At 38.0% G+C, this 19,747-nt stretch overlaps 1 protein-coding gene across 1 annotated transcript in view; it reads left to right on the forward strand.

The window, feature by feature from the left end:
* The window catches only part of MAN1A2 (mannosidase alpha class 1A member 2), a 134,291-nt gene that overhangs the window by 80,824 nt on the left and 33,720 nt on the right, over positions 1–19,747 (forward strand). Inside the window, exons 6-8 of the mRNA XM_051780282.1 lie at positions 6,571–6,665; positions 9,184–9,307; positions 9,733–9,826. Of these exons, the coding sequence (XP_051636242.1) occupies positions 6,571–6,665; positions 9,184–9,307; positions 9,733–9,826 (313 nt within the window). The remainder of the gene's footprint in view (positions 1–6,570; positions 6,666–9,183; positions 9,308–9,732; positions 9,827–19,747) is intronic.

Below are 19,747 nucleotides of genomic sequence, written 5' to 3' on the forward strand. Positions count from 1 at the left end.
TTGTAATTAAATACATGGAAGTTATTAGAAGCAAATGTGCAAAGAGGGAACCATTTCTCCATTTCTTGGTAGCAGGATGGCCCCTGCTCGCAGAGGAGGATGCCCTAGGAACACTGTAAACCCCAGGAGTTCCCAGTCTTGAAGGGGTAAAGTGTGGTGGAACTTACAGCTATTCATCTGGCATGTAGACATCTTTTTCCTATGCATTATGGCTTAAGTATAAAGAGGCATCAAACCAGCAATTCTTATTAAGCTATTTATATTTCTCTTTTTTTGTGACAATGCTGCTTGATTTTCACCATGAGCCTTTATCTCTACTCATGCTGATAGTCCTTTCTGACAAGTTGAGCTTTAAATGGGTGGTTAGCCACCAAAAGGCAGTGAAGAGTTCACTGCTGCAGACTGAAACTATTCCTGTTTGGGTCGAGGAATACCATATAGTTTCCTCAAGGATCTGAGTCTAGTATTGCTGTCAGGTGCTCTGTTTTTTTAATCTACATTCAGTAGATAGATCTGCTTCATTATCTTCATCCTTAGTGTCAAAGGAAACAGGTGCAGGGTTTGATAGTAATAGTAGTACTGACGGTGAACTGAGTACTACGTTTTTGTCAGCTTGTGCAGTATATCTGTTTTGTCTGATGTTTTTTTCAAGGATCAAGAGTTATCAGAACCAGCCACATTGCATGGCCATAGACCATCATACTAAGGGGAAGTCTGGCATTTATTACTGTTTAATAAGAATGACTCAAAGGCTGGTCTATGCACATAAATGAAAGAGGTTCTTTATTTGTATAAAACATCTATAATCTCCCTCAGAGTTAGGAACAAAGGCCATTCGATGCTGTTTGCCATTCATAGTGCTGGAAGGGAACACCTAACAGCAGTATTAGCATAATATAGTTTTCTGAGAGTTGCAGCCATGTATCTAGGCAGTCACTGGATACATCAATAAGGCTTTTGAAGAATCGTTGAAACCTTTAAGGCCTTTTCTACGGAATGTTTTGGCCTTGCTTGGATTAGGCTCAGGAGTTAGCTTTCATGTTGTGGGGTGGGTGGCAGGTTTGATATGTTAAGCATCAATTTAATGGGTGAAAATTATTCAGGTCCTCACAGCTAGCCTACTGTACATATTAGTTTGTAAATACTGATTGCTGTTTTCATCTTAATGAGGGATCCACTTATCCGATTTGGGGTTTAAATTTTGCTTTTTCTGCCAATTTTCACTCTCTTCCCTTATAGCTGTAAACAGCTTGATTTGTTTTTGAAAGGGGGAAAAATTCTTCCATTTCTTTACAGTATTTGCAGAAAGAAGCATTAACCTAGAAAAGACCATGTAAATTAGTGAGTTTAGTGTATTAGATTTTGCCATGTAAAATGGAAATGCTTCTCCAAGTCTGTGGTGGCTTCTGAAACTTTTCTGAAAAATTTCCATATGATGAGAGCATACAGAACAGCTACCCTGGGATTAATAGACACGTTTACCTAGTACAGTATTTTTGCATCTTCAAAATAGAATGTCTTGCTGTCGCTGTTATGGTGTCTTTAAGAAGATTCTGATTAGTTACTTCCATGTCTTAAGGCCACTGCATGTTGAATTCTGTGATTTTTGCAAGTGTGAATGCATATTTGAAAAAGGTGGAGTTACCCTGCAAGAGCAACATTCTTTTTGAGAGCTGTTGACTTTGTGGTTTCTGTGACTTTCTCACTCTTACAGGGGTCGATACTTGGGAGCTTTGTGCTACCAAAGAAACTTGAGGGTGAATAGTCTCCATGATTTATGCACCAGTTACAAAGGTGCTGTGTGGGTCTACAGAGTAGATACAATAACCCAAGAGACACAACACTTTCCATTTACCTGTATGGCACCAGCCGTCTCCTTACTGGGGAATTGTGGTGGGTTGACCCTGGCTGGATGCAAGGTGCCCACCAAAGCTGCTGTGTCACTCCCCTCCTCAACTGAACAGGGAAGAGGAAAAACCAAAAATATTAGGAGAGGCTCATGAGTAAAGGTAAGGATAGGGAGAGATCACTTACCAAGTACTGCCATGGGCAAAACAAAATTGACTTGGGGAAATTCATTTATTACCAATCAAATCAAAGTAGGATAATGAGAAATAAAAACTGAATCTTAAAACACCTACCTCCACCCCTCCCATGTTCAGAGGCTCAACTTCACTCATGATTTTGTCTATCTCCTCGCCCACAGTGGTGCAGGGGAAAGAGGAATGGGGTTTGCGGTCAGTTCATCGCAGATTTTCTCTGCCACTCCTTCATCCTCAGGGGGAGGACTCTTCACACTCCTCCCCTGCATCAGTGTGGGGTCCCTCCCACAGGAAACAGCACTCCATGAACTTTTCCAACGTGTGTCCTTCTCACAGTCTGCAGTTCTTTGCAAACTGCTCCAGCATGGGTCCTTTCCATGGGGTGCAGTCCTTCTAGAACAGACTGTTCCAGTATAGGTCCCCCACAAGGTTACAAGTTCCGCCAGCAAACCTGCTCCAGCATGGGCTTCTCTCTCCATAGGGCCACAGATCCTGCCAGGAGCCTGCCCCAGCATGGGTTTCACATGGGGTTACAGTCTCCTTCAGGCATCCATCTGCTCTATTGTGGGGTACTCCACAGGCTGCAGGTGGATCTCTGCTCCACCATGGACCTCCATGGGCTGTAGGAGGACAGCCTGCCTCACCATGGTCTTCCCCACAGGCTTCAGGGGAAGCTCTGACACCTGGAGCACCTCCTTCCCCTCATTCTGCACTGACCTTGGTGTCTGCAGGGCTATTTCTCTTACATGTTCTCACTCCTCTCTCTGGCTGCAGTTGCTGTTCTGCAGTTGTTTTTTTTACCTTCTTCTTTTTAAATACATTATCCCAGAGGTGCTACCACACCAATGCTCATGGGTTTGGCCTTGACTAGTGGTGAGTCTGTCTTGGAGCCACCTGGCATTGGCTCTGTTGGACACAGAGAAAGCTTCTGGCAATTTCTCAAAGAAGCCACCCTTGTAGTCTTCCTCCTACCAAAACCTTACCGTGCAAACCCGATGCAGCAACATGGCTGAAAGAGTGGTAAGGCAGGTGAGTAATTTTCAGTTATTCTTCTTTTCTTTGACAGAGTGAAGGAACATCTCGGACAATCATCTCAGTCTTTGTAGTTGTATGTGTTGTACAGAGCATTTCTAAAAGCTGTAGTGATGACTGGCAGCAGTCATGGTCATGCTTCATTCTTAGTTATCCTTTTTACCAACTTTTTCCTAGTAACTAACTTGCTTTCCCTTACTCCATTTCAGTGTTATTTTCTGTTCTTCATGTCCACAGGAAAAAATATTATTTCTTTTTCCTTTTTGTAGCCTTTATATACTAAAAAGTCCTTACCTTGTCTTTTCTTGAACATCTTTTATATAGACTAAATAACCCCAATTCTTTTACTGTTTTCTAATGAGCTCTATTTTAATAGGCAACCATTCATTTTTTGTTCTTCTCTGTTCTTCTTGTCTATATATATTTTTTAAATGCATTGCCTGTCAACAGGAAACTGCCAGGGCTAAAATAGAATCTATCTGTTCAACCTGTTTTTTTAAAAAAAATTAAAACTATTATATGATAAGTAATCATATTATCTGATATCAGCTTATTATTTAAAAGCTAGAGCCTGAGGCTTTTACTCTCTAGAACTTGCTAAAAGAAGGCATTTTAATAAGCTCAGCAGAGCACTCTGGACAAATATGCAATTTCCCATAAAAGGCACCTTACCCACCACTGCTTGCTACATTTCTTTCTTTTCCCTGCATCTCTCCAAATACGCTTTTCTGGTCACCTGACCCTCACAAAATCCTGTGCAGCTGTCTCAAGCTCTCACTCCAGCCTGCATAGGTAAACATTGTACCAAGTACTCAGTGGTTTTGTTATGCACAAGCAGCAGTGAGATAAGACTGAGATGTCAGGAATAGAAAGTAAAGGCATGTCTTCAACCAGTTTGTTTCCTTGCATTCAGTCTTGGGTGAGAGGGATATAGAGGGAGTTTTATACCTTCTGATGCTAAATCAGTGCTATGTAGAGTCCTTAACCCCAATGGAGGTGACAGGAGGGTGCCTCTAATCACAGCAAGTTTTGGCAGCTACTGCTAACAACGTGGTTATCTGAACCAGCAGTTAGTGCTGCTGCTCTGATGCTGAAATGGCTCAGTGATGCTTTGCTTTGACTGTCTTGTCTAGATTCGTGTACATTTAGATCAGCTCAACCTTCATACACTCCTACTAAAAACTCCTTCAATACTATAACTTGTTCCTCAGATATTGTAGTACGTTTCAAACTGATTAAAAGCTGGATAGCAGTATGTAAATAGTTAACCATTAAGAATATTCTTCTAGTAAGGATATTTGTAAGGATGTTCTCCCATTGAATATTCTTACCCTATTGCTTCAGTATCTTTTATTAATGAATAATGCAATAATGCGTAGCGCTTTCAAAGGGTACAGGATCCAAATGCTGAAGCTAAACAAATTAATGCTAAAAATGTCTTTTCAAACAATTTATCATTTAACTGGAAGTCATCATTCTTTTCTCGATTAGGTGTTAAAGCTTGTCTGTACTGTAGAGGAACTCCCCTTAGATGACTCTCTGTAGATAGTTCTGTCTGGTCTTGACCCGTCTACTACTTAAAAATCTAAAGGTTCAGTGTGAATTTTTGACACTTATCTGTAGATGCAAATCAGGTCGTTTATATGTAACTGGGCCAAGAATGAGCTTTTAGTTCTCTTTACAGTTTCTTTTTCCCCAGTTATGATAGACTGCACATGTATTGTACCTCTGTCTTATACTATGCCTTCTTATTTTGACTTGGTCCTTTATTTAAGGTCAGAGTGTTATCTGAATTTTACTGCTAAATTTCTGTGTATTTTCTCAAATGCTGTCTCTTGTCAGTTTCTTTGCTAAAAATCATTCAAGCCATATTGCCTCTGTTACTTCACAATTCTATCAAATAATATTCTGAGGTTTTCCAGTTTAGACGTATTCCATCTTACAATTCATTTGAAGTACCTCTCTAAAATTTCTTTTTCCTGGCTCATTGCTTTCAAATCCACCTCCATCTTTCCATACTACACTGCATCAAATACAGTTAGATGTCATCTTTAATATTTTGTTCTGGTTTATTTCATGTCTCACTAGTCATCTCCTCAAACATTAAGATATTGATTTTTTTCCCACCTTCATATGAAAAATAAGGATGTTCTTGATTGCTTATTTTTCAACTTGTTTCTCCAGTAAGCGTTTCTTCTATTTTCCTCCCATAGGCTTTATAAAAGGGCAAGATGCCTTTTAGAAATCCAACAGAACTATCATGTAGTCCTGCTTAAAGATCTTATTCTTCTTGATTACATGAGTATTGGTCAGGTAGTTGATCCTAACGGAATGGTAGAATATTGCAAATTAGGATTGTTGAATCCAACACCCTCCTTCTCTCAGGACTACCTAAAACTAAACCTTGTGATGAAGAGCACCATCCAAATGCTCCTTGAGTTCTGATGGGCTTGGTGCTGTGACCACTCTCTCAGTGAAGAACCTTTTCCCAATCTGAAATTCTCCTGAAATTCATTTAGTTTCCTCATGTCCTATCACTGGTCACTGGAGAGATAATGTTTCTATACTATGTCCATGTTGCATAAATTATTTTGGGGCATGATAGCGCTTTTTGTTACATGTTTATATGGTGCTTCAAACTGGTGAAAAATGTATCTCCAAATTAGGAGATACTTCTCCACAAATGTAATGAATACTGAAAGTGCATTAATTAAAATGTGTGCTAGCAACTAACTGGTAAAAGCAGATTCATATAATGGGCATCTACCAAATATGCCTCCTTTGGAAAATGTGCTTCATGTAGGCTTAGAAGGAGCTTTCTCCCAATTGCTCATTTATTTAACAACCATTAGGGTCTGAATAAGGCTGCTACAGATTTATGTTCTAAAAGTAAGTAGAAACAACACTAGAAATGACAGAGATTTTGTTCTTTCAATAGTTTCTCTAAGTAATCAGACTAGGGAGGAATTGTTTTTCCTATGCATTATCAGTGAAGGAAAAACTGGGAAACTGCATATATGGTTTTTCATAGGCTATGTTTGTGAAAGAATAGGACCTCTGTTTCCACTAATCTCAATAAAAAGAGATTGGAATTTTGTTAAAATTAAAATATTCGGGTAGGAGAGTTGTGTCTCGATTTTTAGCTAGCAATATAAAGAATGATTTAAAGACTGCTTTAGAAAGCACTTGAAATTCCCAGTATCTGTGGAGGAAGGTGGGAGGAGAGCTGATTCTTCTTCTGTAATAGGAATATAAGAACTATTGCTGGAGAGCCTGGAAGGAAAAAAATCAAAATGACAAGTTTGCTTTTCATGTTCAAATCTAAATGAAATTTATAAAATGAAGAAGTGGCAAAAAATTATAAGTTAATATGTTTTTTACAATGTAAAGCTTTTCTAATACAAAGGAGTAGGTGGGGTGGGGAAATTTCAGTCTTTATAGTTCTTGGAGATAAATCAGACTTTGTAACTATTTGCAATTGATCCTACTATCTTAGGTTTTCAAGATCAAAGCAGTGCAACTGGCAGGAAAACTTCTTCCAGCTTTCAACACACCTACGGGTATACCATGGGCAATGGTGAATCTGAAAAGGTAATGAGTTTTCTTTTGTGGGGACGTGTGTTCCTCCCCCTCCCTCCAACTTAGAATTAGTAATGGCATACATCAGTTTTTCTTAGTGGGGAAGCTGTAGAAGATGGAGACAAACTGTCATTTCTGGCATGTTAAAAAATTTTAATAGAGTTTAGAGCATTCTAACTCATTAACTGCAATAAATCGTGGTCATGGGTTTTTTCCTCTCATTGTGCAATAAGCATTCAATGTGCTGTTGGACTGTACCGAGTGTATTATTCTGTGTGTTGCCCTAGAGCTTAATAATTGTTTATTTAGTCATTGAAGAGCCTATTAGAAAATAAAATTGTTTGCAGGACAGGGTTGAACTTACTAGGTTTTCTGAACAGTGTGAGGTGTATGTTACCTTTAGAAGACTCACAGCATTTGAGAAGATGATAGGACTCTGAAGATATTATTTCATTTTATGTTTAACTTGGGTATAAAGTCTAGTGTGTGTATGTCTGCTATGGTCTGTGCAGATGGAGAGGCTCCTTTATGTGACTGTTCAGGTCAGACTGGACTTAAATGGTCTATATTGCCTTGTGGAAGGGAATTACCTTGCCTAATTCATCTTGTATTGCTTCCTCAGATTTTGAGAGAGCATTTTTGATGCAAGGCATTCTTTAAATTTTAGTATGTTCTTAAACACTAACTGAATTCTGATGCATGTCTAGATTGTGTGTATACTTAAGCAATGTGGGATAGTAAATAGCAGAGAGTTTTGAATTGTTTTACATCATTTTCCTTTGGGGAGAGGTATTTGTTGTGCTTTGTTAGGAGTGTGAAGAGATTTAGGACGTTTTTGAGAGCCTCAGGTGCCGTTTTGTGATAACTATATGCTCCTCGCTTTGCTGTCAGCCTTGGGTGAAGAACATGGAGCTGTGGTTTGCCCTTCTGCTGGTGCAGGGCATCACCACCCTTACCTGGTTTTCTCTTCTTTGCCCATGCTGCCTTTCCCCACTGAGACCATTTTTTGGACCATTTTTTGTACAGTCAGTATTGTTGGGTTAAATTTCCCTACACACTTCCTGCATGATGTTATCATTTACTCAGTACTGTGTTCTTTCTGCATTAGAGCTTGAAGTTCCTTTGTGCATAAATGAGTTTTTTTATTTTTACTTTGTTTAGCCCAAACCTGCACCATGACTCCAGTGTGTTTGAAGGGCCCTGGTGGCCCATGCTCCTCATCAGCACAGGCATCTGCCTCATTAGCTCGAGCAACACAGATAGTGAGGTTTAAGAAGCTGAAGCAATGGATGCATTGCTTGTTTTACTTATCAGTAAAACATGGGGACCATCAGATAGGTCAGGTCTCAAAACTCAATCAGAAAGACAGGACAGGGAGAAGGATTTGCAGTAGGTGGAGGGGAAAGAATTGGAGTGCCAGAAATTTCCTGAACGGTAGTGTCATTTATGCATTTACTGTGTCAGTCTCTCAGTAACGTATAGAACCAGCCAGCATCACAGCAGAAAACAGTGGCTGACATGCCAGAGGGCAGTGGCAGTAGAAGGTGTATATAAGAACACTTGTCATGAGGCTGACATGCAGTAGAACACCAGACTTGAAGGAAATATTTGGAAAATTATTGACTTGTGTTATATTAGCTTTTGTATTGATAATGAAAAAAAACCAAAAAACCCTCTGAGGCCATGATTGTGTCTTTACACTCTGTAAGCAGTGGTTACTGTGTCTTAAAATGTGTTGTGAGATCTACAACTACTGCTCCATAACCAACATTTTTTGTTTACATTTTCTCTTTCCAATGTGTAATTTAAAAAATAAAGAGGCATTCCTAATTGACTGTAGCCTTACTGAATTTTTTTGTGAGAGAAAGTAGTAGTATTCAGGAAAATGTAGTTGACTCCAGAAATTAAATAACCTGATCCTGAAAGGTGGTGAAAACTCCCACATTAGATTAAACCAGGTAAATTAGGAATTATGACTTTGCAAGATAGTAGCACTTAGAGTGCAAAAGATAGGAGGTGTGTGACACTTTCTGCTAATTCTTTATGTGAACCTGAGGAACTCATATATTCTGCCTACAGAAAACATAGTGTATTCCAATGTAGATACAGATAGAGAAGCACATCCCACACAAGTAAAGGGAACACAGCAGGTCTTTGGCAGGAGAAGGAAGTGAACGTTACACTCTTTGGAAATATACTTGTCTCATTTTGTTTCTCATTCTTAGGAACATACAGTAAATAAACAACAACTGAGATTGAACCCAGTGTTAAGTCATCGTATTTCTGTGACATCAAGATATTATATTTTTTAATTGCAGGACTTTTTCTTGATGAGGTCATGGTATCTTTTTTTGAAAAAGACCCAACCAGTGAGCTAACTGATCAATCAAACCACAGTTCCTATAATCTGAAGTACAGGTTAAAATTTAGATGTTACCTGTTTAATTAGCTGTGATAGTTGTGTTGTATGCAGTAATTCTGAAATTTTTGTTGTCTTCCCCCTTTTTTATGCGTATTTGTTGGAATTCAGTGGTGTTGGTCGTAACTGGGGCTGGGCTTCTGCTGGCAGCAGCATCCTTGCTGAGTTTGGTACTCTGCACATGGAATTTGTCCACCTCAGCTATTTGACAGGGGACCCTGTATACTACAACAAGGTGAGTCTCAAAATCAGTTTCTTTTATCATACTAGTGTCTTTTATTCTGTTTCATCATAAATTGCATTAAAGGAGAAGTACTTTCTATATTGAATTCTCTCTGCATTCTTGGTAGCAGGTAAATTTATTCATGCTTGTATTTCTATTACCAAGTAGATGTCCTTTTCAAGTAGAAATATGACAACACAAGTTTTCTTATTTGTTTCAGCATACCTTTAAAAATCATAATTTTTAAACATGTTTATGTGAGCAATCCTTTAAAAACAAAACCATACAAATCTGAAGAAAGCCCTCAAGAAAGCTTGTGGTTCAGATTAAGAAAATTTTGTAATAAAAAAATTAAAAAAAAAGGAAAAAAGATTTAACTATGTGCAGAGAGCAGATGGACGTTGTTAGCAGTGATCCTGATTCTTGATTTAATTTAGGTGATGCACATTCGGAAGTTACTTCAAAAAATGGATCGTCCTAATGGACTTTACCCAAATTATTTGAACCCAAGAACAGGACGGTGGGGTCAGCGTAAGTATTCTTATTTTACTAATTTCTAATTAAAGCTCCACTTCTTACTTTGTTGCTGAGTTGGAGATCAGAAAGATTATTCTATAGGGCACAAAACAGTGTTGCCTAAAAACATCCGACATTGAAGGATTACTTAGACTTGAGATCTCCTAAAACCAATTTTTGCCTGTTGCTCTCTGAAGTCACAGAACTGGCTTTTTAGGGTCCTTTCTGAAAACAGTTTCCTACTAAATCTGGTGCCTATCCTTACTTTTATCAGTCAGTAAAATCTTCAGTAATAAAGAATGAGGCTGAAAATATTTCCTCATTATGATTCTGTTCCTGGTTTTGTTCTGCAAACCATCTGGTAAATGGATTACTGTAAGGTGATACAGAGGTAATGCATGTTTGTGGTGGTTAAATTATGTTAGGGACTGACATCTACAAATGTAATTCGTTTACTTAGTGGCATGTGAAATGGCATGATGAACCTCCCTACAGATCCTGTTGGTATCAATGTGTCTCCCATTAAAAAAAAAAAAAGGCTTTGGAATGAAAAGAAAAAGTTGATTTTGTTGCTTGCAATGTAAGTAGAGAGATAAAACATGAAGAGAGAGACACAAACATGATTCCTTTTCTTGAAGTGGTTCTTTAAAGAAAAGTTGAGTGGTTTAGTGCTTTCGTAGTGGCTGTGATGAAAGAGAATCTTTTTCTTCAAGGTTTCTGTTTCTATTTCTTTTATGAATGCAGGTCAAAACAAGCAAGATGATCTATTTCTGTCCTGTTTGACATCAGTAATATGTTTGGGGGATTTCAGTGGTTGGCTGTAAATATCCAGCAGAACAAGTTCTGGCTTGCAAACTGAGAATTTGCTCCTGACTTTGAGTCTGGTATGTGAGGGAGATGAATGCAGCTGTCATTGCAGTCACTGTGAAATACTTGTCTAATCCTATCGTTAGGGCAAAAATTCCCTAATCTAATATCTCATCTAATGTCTTTGAGTGAATTGTGACACCTTCTGAGACAGGCAAATGGATTGATGGGATAAATTCTTTGGATAAAATTAGGTTTAACCACACATTCAGAAAAAAAAAAATTAAGCAAATACAAATATTCATGTATTATTTATTCAAAAGACAATTTTACATCGCTGCTTTGAAATATTTTTCTATTGCTTTTTTCCCTATTCCTAACCAACTACTTGTTCTTGTTTTATCAAAAGTAGTCTAATGTGGCATATAACCAGGAGTCACTAGGGGCTGTTTCATAGAATCATAGAATGACTTGGGTTGGAAGGGACCTTAAAGATCATCTCATTCCAACCCCCATGCCATGAGCAGGGACACCTTCCACTAGACCAGGTTGCTCAAAGCTCCATCCAGCCTGACCTTGAACACTTACAGGGATGGGGCATCCACAGCTTCTCTGGGCAACATTTTCCTGTGCCTCACCACCCCCACAATAAGGAATTTCTTCCTAATATCTAATCTAAACCTACTCTCTTTCAGTTTGAAGCCACTCTCCCTCATCCTGTCAGTACATGCCCTGATAAAAAGTCCCTCTCTGGCTTTCTTGCAATAACAATGCTGAGAATTAGTATCTCTTGGAAATAAAATACTCCTTGTCACTAAGAATAAACATACAGTACAAATTTTAACTTTGCAGAAGTTTGGTGGAGCTCAAACATACTATTTAAATGGATTTTGAAAGGTAATAAATTTGGAACGAAAGTTTAGGATTACAGGCTGAGACTTAAGTTCTGAGGATAAAAAGAAATACAAATTTATAGAGTCTTATATTTTTTTATGCTGCTCATGAGACATAAACTTATTTCCTGGAATTTGCTGGTTGGACGTTTTTTGTGGGGTTTGTTTGTTTGGGGTTTTTTTTAGCAAATAAGGTTCCAAATGTCTATACAAGTGTTCTGGTGTTATTTCTAGGATCTTCCCAATGCAACAAGCATTTTTGAACCCCACTTGAAAAGTTTTGTGGGGACTAGATAGAAAGAACCCATTATTCACTTTTTCTTTTCACAAATCGAGATGGAATGACGAGAAAATATCTTTGTTGTATCCCTGACAGGTTACTCATCAGTGAACCTATTTGCAAAAATTTGAGACATTACGGTAAAGGAGCATGTGGACTGAAACACTGGATGTATTAGAGGGAATAACTGAGTCTTAGGCAGGAATTTCTTTCTCCTGATGCCCTTGCAGTTTGTGTCCTGCATTGCACAAGTCAGTGGAGAAAGGGTGATACCTTCACATGTAGTGTCCCGGTTCACTAGAGGAACCGGGACTCATTTGAGTCTCCAGTAGTTAGTGACTTGAGTCACATGGTTGGTGTTAAAGGCAGGCAAGGCTTTTATGTCCTCCTCAGAAGGTAATTTTAAAGAGCATTGTATTTGGTGTGTTATATACTTTTGTACTGGAAAGACTAAGACAAAGGAAAGAGACCAAATCATAACTTTTCTTTTTTCAGCTTCTGGAAAAGCTGCCCTTTTCATCTGTGCTGTGACCTTTAGTTCAATGCATCTTATCTTGTACAAAGTACTTTCTGCAGATAGTTTCTGAGAATTATTTCAGAACTCTTTATTTGCCTAGATACATGTAACTCTTGATTCTGACCTTTCAGGGGTTTCTCTTCTACCTTTTTTTTTGCTCTTCCTTCTAAGATTTTTTTTCCTCTCCTCAGAATTTTTTGGGCTCAGTTCTAGTTAGGTTTTTTTTAATCCGTACACCATTCCAAGGAAGTTACAAGGGCTGTGAAATAGGTAGAATAAATCTAAATAAATATGTGTCTAAATGCACTGTTGAAGAAATACGGGATTTAGCTGCAAGCATCTTTATATTAGTGGGTTTATTTTCTGTTTGTGTACCCTTCATTGTAGGAGTGTGTATCTTTTTTCAGAGTAATAAAAACAACAATGTATATGTAACAGTCAGACTTAATGTTATTACTACAAGTTGGTTTTTCAGAGAATATTAGACAAAATGCATAGTGGAAGAATTCATTTAGGTCCAGTTTTCTCAGCAGTTATGTTTTGTCTTTACCTAATAATTTATTTTTTTAAAGAAAAACTTTGTGTTTTGAATAGAAGAAAAGTTATACACTTCTAGAAGTGCTGGTATTTTGTATAATTTGTTCTAACAGGCTGATAGATAAACTTGAATACTTAAAGGAAATTCCTGTTGCAGGACGAATTTGTGGAAGTAAAGAGAAGCATCATGTTCTGTGGGTTTGATGTGGCCCCACAGGGCTGTAAGTTGGATCAATCTTTACTTACCAAAGAACTTTGTGGAAAATTCTCGATATCTTCTACCTTGACACTTGATAGAGTATTTTGATACCTTCTCAGAGCTGTTTGCACAAGGAGCCGAGGCACATCCTGATTTTGTGGTTTTAACGAAAAAAACCCCACAAATATTGCATCTACTTTATTTGACTTGTCGTCCCAAGTATGAACTGCTAGTGTGAGCGACTAATGTGCTTTTGAAATACCCCATTTAGAAATATTTCCTTCCTTTTTCCTCTTTCCTCCGGGGATTTGCGCAGTAATTTATACTGACACATAAGTAACTTAGTACACGTAAGGTCTCCCAGCATACCGCCTTTCCCTTTTTTTGAATCTTAGATTTTGCAGAATGTAAATACTGTGTTGTCCATCCGAAGTTTATGTGAACTGGATATAATTCATAAATATGAAGCTTGTATGTCAGCTGCTGGGGTAGGAAAATTAGAGTAATAAAATTCAGTGCTGGGTCTTGTAGAAGGGGAAGATGGTATTTATTTGTTTACAGACTCTTTAAGCAAGCTCATTTTTACCTACTGTCATTTTTTCCTAAGTTTAATTCACTAATACTTACAGGTACCAAGACATGTCCAAGTTGTCTGGACTCCAAGAAAAGGGGACACTCACTCTCCAGTCCTCTTGGCATATCCAGGGTTCTTGCATGACGAGCTAACTTTCATAAAGATCTTTCAGACCTTGCAGGGATCAGCAATTGTTATGGGTTTTTTCTGTGCCTCAGAATATTTCTGTCTTTAGCCTCTGTAGATCTTAGTCCGTGTTGCTGTGTCTTGTCTGTTTTTCCTGATTTAAATGTATACTTTAAAGGTGGTCTGTGCTCTTCTTGGATTAGGAGAAAGGGAATGGTGTATGTGATATGCTGCAACCTTGTTGGTATGCTTCTGATGTTAGGATGCAGGGTCCTGTGAATCATTTCTGCTGTGGTTTGATTTATCAGAGTGCAGGCCTTTTGATCTCAGTATAAACACCATGTTCTGCAGTTTTACTGCTGGGGAATGATGTTCTGGGGACACTGCTCTGAGACTTGCAGACCATCCTTTTCACTCATCATTCTTCTGCTGGAGCTTAGAAAGATGTGTGTTTTCATTCAAACCAGTCAATGTTTCTGTTATAATTACCTGAAAAGGTATAATCAGTGAAGTAGCTTACCAGTCCGTTAGTAATGATTTCATCAAGGAGGGTGTGACCAGTGCTTCCAGGTTCTTAACAAGTTGTAGAGATGAGTCAGATCATATAGTGTGACATTAATCTATAGGTGTGTCTTTCAAGTGATTACAATTTTATTAATATAGATTTTCATTTGTATTTAATGCATTTGTCACAACCCTTGAAGAAGAGTTGTTGTGACAGATTACCTTCTTTCTTTTCCTGCCTGCCTCATGAAGAAGCAGCAGCCATCGTCTGAAGCCACAGGCAGGGCTGAACAGGGACTACCGTTCCATCCCATAATTTCTTTCCATTTGAATGCTGTAAAACTCAGTCCTAAAAACTGCTGGGTGAATGGCTTACTGGTCATTGCTAAATCTCCATGTTTTCCAGTGCAAATGCTTTGTAATACAACTGGACACTTACTGCTGTGTAGCAGGAATGGGGTTCATTATATCCAGGAGGAGGAAAGTGATTTATGATACTTCTTTGTTGGGGTTTCAGTTTCTGTAAGACTGAAAGGAAAATAGCCAACCAGAACCATTTTCTAACCTCTCACATTAACCTTCAGTTAAGTTTATTAGCTTTTCATTTACAAATGGTGAGTGGTTGGTTTGGTGTTAAGCATCAGAACTTCGAATTGGGATTATTTTCAAAAACAGTGACCGTGCTTCTAGAGAAGCCTGCTATGCAGATATAACAGCAATGTGATTAGAAGCAAGAGATTTCAGAATTATGGAAATTAATTTGTACTGAAGAAAAAGGACTTTTTAAGAAATGAAATATGTTGAGAAAATTTAATTCTAATTTGCATTTGCAAACAGGTTAGATGAGAATACTAGCTAGAAGAGCCATAACAAAGGAAATGCCAATCTGCATGTTATTTCAAAGTCAGGGAATGCTACTTGTGTTTGCACATTTCTGTAAATTGGGCATTCTTCCTTTTTGCTTTCCAATACCAAGAATAAATTACTGTATTTCTTCTGATTCCAACATGTCTTGCAAATAATAATGTTATGAAAAGGGATCTCTAATCACTCTGACTTCAAATCTCATTTCCTGTGCTTAGGCTACCTATGGAGTTACCTGGATTGGCTACAAAGAAAGTTGTCAGTTTAACTAAAATTGGGGTTTATACTAAATGTAGAATCAACAAAGTTGGAAAAGACCTCCAAGATCATCAAGTCCAACTCTTGATCCAACACCGCTGTGGTTACTAGACCGTAACTTCCATATGCAAGAAAATAAGCAGAACTATCTATTCTATGTTAATCTTGTGTGTTTATTATGACTTAGTGATATGTGAGCACATTAACAAGTTGCTGTAAAGCAAGCTAGCATGTGAATTTACAGTGCATGAGCTGAGCATTGCTATTACGAATGTAACAGCAGATACTGAATTTGCCACCACTGAATGCTGATGTGATGAACAGTTTATTCTACAGTGCTTTATTCATGTCTCCTTAACGAAAACAAGCCCCCTTGCTCAGATTTGCAAGTAGTCTAAGTTAAAAGCCTGATGAGGAGCACTCTGTCAGCATGTTTACAAGGACTCCCTGACAGTGTGGTATCAATCACATGTGTTATGTGCATTTAGTGCACTAAATTTAAATGGTGTCTTCCATGTACATGGCTATCCTTTAAAGATAGTAAAAAGATTCACACAGGTATTTAGCCTGCCTTGTTACACACACTACCTTAGCGCCTTTTGGTGATGTTCTCACCTTCTTTCAGTTCCCTGCACCTGTTACTACAGAGTAAGTAGAGGCACAACCCAGATGGCTCACTGGGAGAAGCTTATATCCTCTGTTTCCCAGTTGTTTGTGCTGTGGACTGGCCTTTAAATAAACCTTTATGGATGTGCATATTTCATTTTTATCAGGTGGTCTTCCATTTTCAACAATAAATGCTTAAATTAAACCAAACCAAGCACTTCTAATTTTAAAATACTATTTAGAGAAAGCTTCTGTGGATTTAATTTATTTGGATTAGGTTTACACTTCAGATAAAATGGTACAATTTTCATATGTAGGAAAACCAATAAAAACTATTTTAAATTACTGTCATTAAATCAGTGGAAATACTGGGTAACTATTCCAGTTTTTTTATGCCTGCCTGTACAGCTGGTTTTAGGCTAATGTTCTTGGGCTGAGCTAGGTAATTAACTGAACTGCTTAATTTAAACTCTTGCAGGTAATAGACAAACCATGAGCAATACTTCCTATCTATTTTCATTTGTGATAAGAGATTGTATCAAATACATAGCACTGTCTGTCTATATTTATTGTTCAGAATTTAAAGAAAAATTAAAAATAAATTTGATATAAATGTTTGTAAGACACTTAAAGATGTTAGGAAAACCACTACATCCATGAGACTCCAAGACCTGGGGATTCCTCTTTCCTAGCTACTGAAGCCCAGACAGGTACCGGTCTCTCCATCCCTATCCGATTGCTGAAGTTCCCATTTGGACTTTGGCTGGTGGTGAGGCTGAGAATGTGTCCTAGAGAGGTGTGCACGTATGGTGAGAGGACACTAATTGAGCTGCCCACACAGGCCACCACCGACAGCACTGCCTTTGTAGCACCCACATGTTGTACTGCCACAGCTCACATAGAACCTACCTGCAGGTAGCCAGGTTTTGATCCTTCTCGTTATGTTCACTGTCACATAAATGCATGGACTCGCACCCTTCACAAGTGTCCTCATGTTCATGGATCCTTCAGTTATGAGCAAGGGCTCCTGGTCTACCCCATACCTGTGCTTGCAGCCTGGACCTCTTATGCAGCCATCAACTCAGAGCTTGGCTCTTTCAGATGCAGATCTCCTGCTGTCCAGCTGGAAGTTTGCTAATGGACTACACATACACACATGCACTCGGGGTTAAATTCACTGGGAAAAACAAACACATGTGGGTGTTTCCAGTTGCTGGCACATAAACCTTGGGCTCAGTGACCCACTGTCAGCCTCCAGGCTCTGCCACCCAAATCTAATGGCCCCTGTGATCTGCAGACTTTTTTTGATGAAGAAGATGCTGTCACATTCTGCATATCCCCCCATATGAGAATGTTAGCTAATACTGAGAACAATCAGCATGTCAGCTGAAGGGTATTGCCCTGACAGTATGAACTCTTATCTGACTGAGATGTATATATATCTATATCTATATATAGGAAGAGTGGTTCTCTTGAATGCAAGCTTTCAAAGGTGCTGCAGAGATAGGAATCCAAATACTGATTTATTTATCAGTTACTGGTGCTTTCATTTTTAAAGTTAGGCAAGAAATCCTTTCAGTCTTTACATGTGCCTCTCTGGGAGATTAAAATCCTTGCGGATTGCCAGGTGAAGTGAATAATACTGAAGAATGAAGTGGTCTTTCAAAACATTAAAGAAATACTGCAGGTAAATATTTCAGATAAAAATATGATTGTAGCATAAATTAACAGGTTGATAGTGTAGTTACAGGTAGTGAGAAAGATGCTAGTGTTGGAAAATTCCTGTCTTTGCCAGCTGAAGCTGCTAGTATTCTCATTTAACTTTGAAGGTTCTTTGCGTTTTCCCTCCTCCCCTTTATTTATTTACTAGATGCATTGCTTAGCAGAAGTATCTTAAATTATATCTAGTAGTAACCCTACCTGCTTTAGACAACACTAAGAAACTGGCAGTGCCATGAGTCATGACAAATCAAAATGTAATGTCAAGTTCTTGCAAAACATCCATAACCTAAAAGGAAGTGAAGGGAATTGAGTAAAGTAAGCCTATATATTCCAAAGTATCTTCCCAAATTCTTCAGATAATTACCTTCTATTTGGACTTTTGAATAATAATTTCTAATGCTTTAATTCTCAGATTGTTTTTTTCCCCTTCAGCATAAGGAAAATATTTTCTCTCTCTTAAATAGGAATTAAATGGTGCAGAATTAAAATAATTATATATTGTAAAAGTAGTTGTAGAGTAGTTTCCAACCTGACTTCATCTTTGCACATTTACTTGATTTAGTAAGTAAATTTCTTTTTTTGATTTGTGGTTGGAATGTCAGTTATAGAACTGGAGATATGTGATCTATGTGATGATTAGTTTGGACACTGGTATACGCATTTCTTGAGGTGGGTTTTTCTACTTGAAATCTGCTTTCAGTTGATTGCATTATGAATAAATACAACATTATTTCTAAATACAACATTATTTCTAGACTTCCAGCAGTAAGCATGCAGTTGCAGGTGAGGAGGAGGGGCCAGTTCTTTGCAGTTTAATTTTTTTTGCCATATTGGCAGATGTCCTTAATTTTGTTCTCCATTATATTCTGTGATGTTCTGTTCTTAGGAACATGCATGTGTTTAGAATAGAAAATAATCTGTGTAATCTCTGCTGGGGAATTCCCCTTGCCCTTTTGCTTTACAACCTTGTACAAATGTAATTAGCTGTGTTCCAAGAAAAAGCTGCATTGGAATTTGTTTATTCATTAGGAACCAAGAGCAAGATAATCAGTTAAAACTTTATTTTAATGAAATACAGCAGAACTGTACATTACAGGGAATATGCTTTTATAAGACTACAATGTTTAGGCGTTTTACTGATCTTTTGAGCAAGATGCTGAAAAAGGTGAACAAATAAAAGTTTTGTTTAGCGTGTTAAAGATTCTAGTGTTATTGGAAGGTTAAACATGTATATGAATTATGCATTTGAAAAGAAGTGTCTATAAATAATTTCTAAAGAAATTATTTGGATATGTTGTAACTGGGTTTTGAAAGTGCTTGCATACATTGCTGTGGAAAGATGAATATTTCATTTTGCTATACCACTAAACTATACTTTTAGAGCATGATCTTGGTGAGGAGTGCATCAATATCTGGAATTTGAAATTTGTCCCACAACAGCTTCAACATTTATTTTCCTCACTGTGAATTCAGTAAATTAATCTGTGTTAACGTGTTTTAGGGGTGGTTTTGAGAGTTTACATTGATGGCTTTGAAGACAGTTAACTTGGAGGTCTGTGTGAAAACGTAGCTTGCAGATAGCACTTTTTGAACCCATATGGTCAAAAATAAGAAAGGGATGGTGATGAATGCTGTGCACATATGGTGTGGTAGCTCAGTGTAAGTCATAGAGCATGGACTGAGTAAGTCTTAAAATCGGCACAATTTCCTAGCACCTACAGAGTGACCAAAACTTCAGCTGACTGTGTGTGCCATTTCAGGCATTTGTCGTGAGAAGAAAAGTAAGAGATACTTAGACAGAAGTTTAGGAGAAAAAAACAGGCAGAGTAGCCTGGATTTATATTGCATGTGGTATAATCCGTAAGTACTTGCTTCTTGAATCGCTTTTGACTGTCAGCTTTCATGTGTGATATATATACACACGTACATATGTAAATATGTAAACTGCCATGGTTTTGATAAAACTTGAAGGGAGAGAGTGAAGTTGTTGACGGTGGTTTTGCCAGCTAATTTTGTAGAGATGAGTGTTGGACTAGATTTAATCTAATA

The sequence above is a fragment of the Manacus candei genome, unplaced genomic scaffold (assembly GCF_025592945.1).
Source record: "Manacus candei isolate 608988 ecotype Guabito, Panama unplaced genomic scaffold, ASM2559294v1 h1tg000014l, whole genome shotgun sequence".
Classification (NCBI taxonomy): domain Eukaryota; kingdom Metazoa; phylum Chordata; class Aves; order Passeriformes; family Pipridae; genus Manacus; species Manacus candei.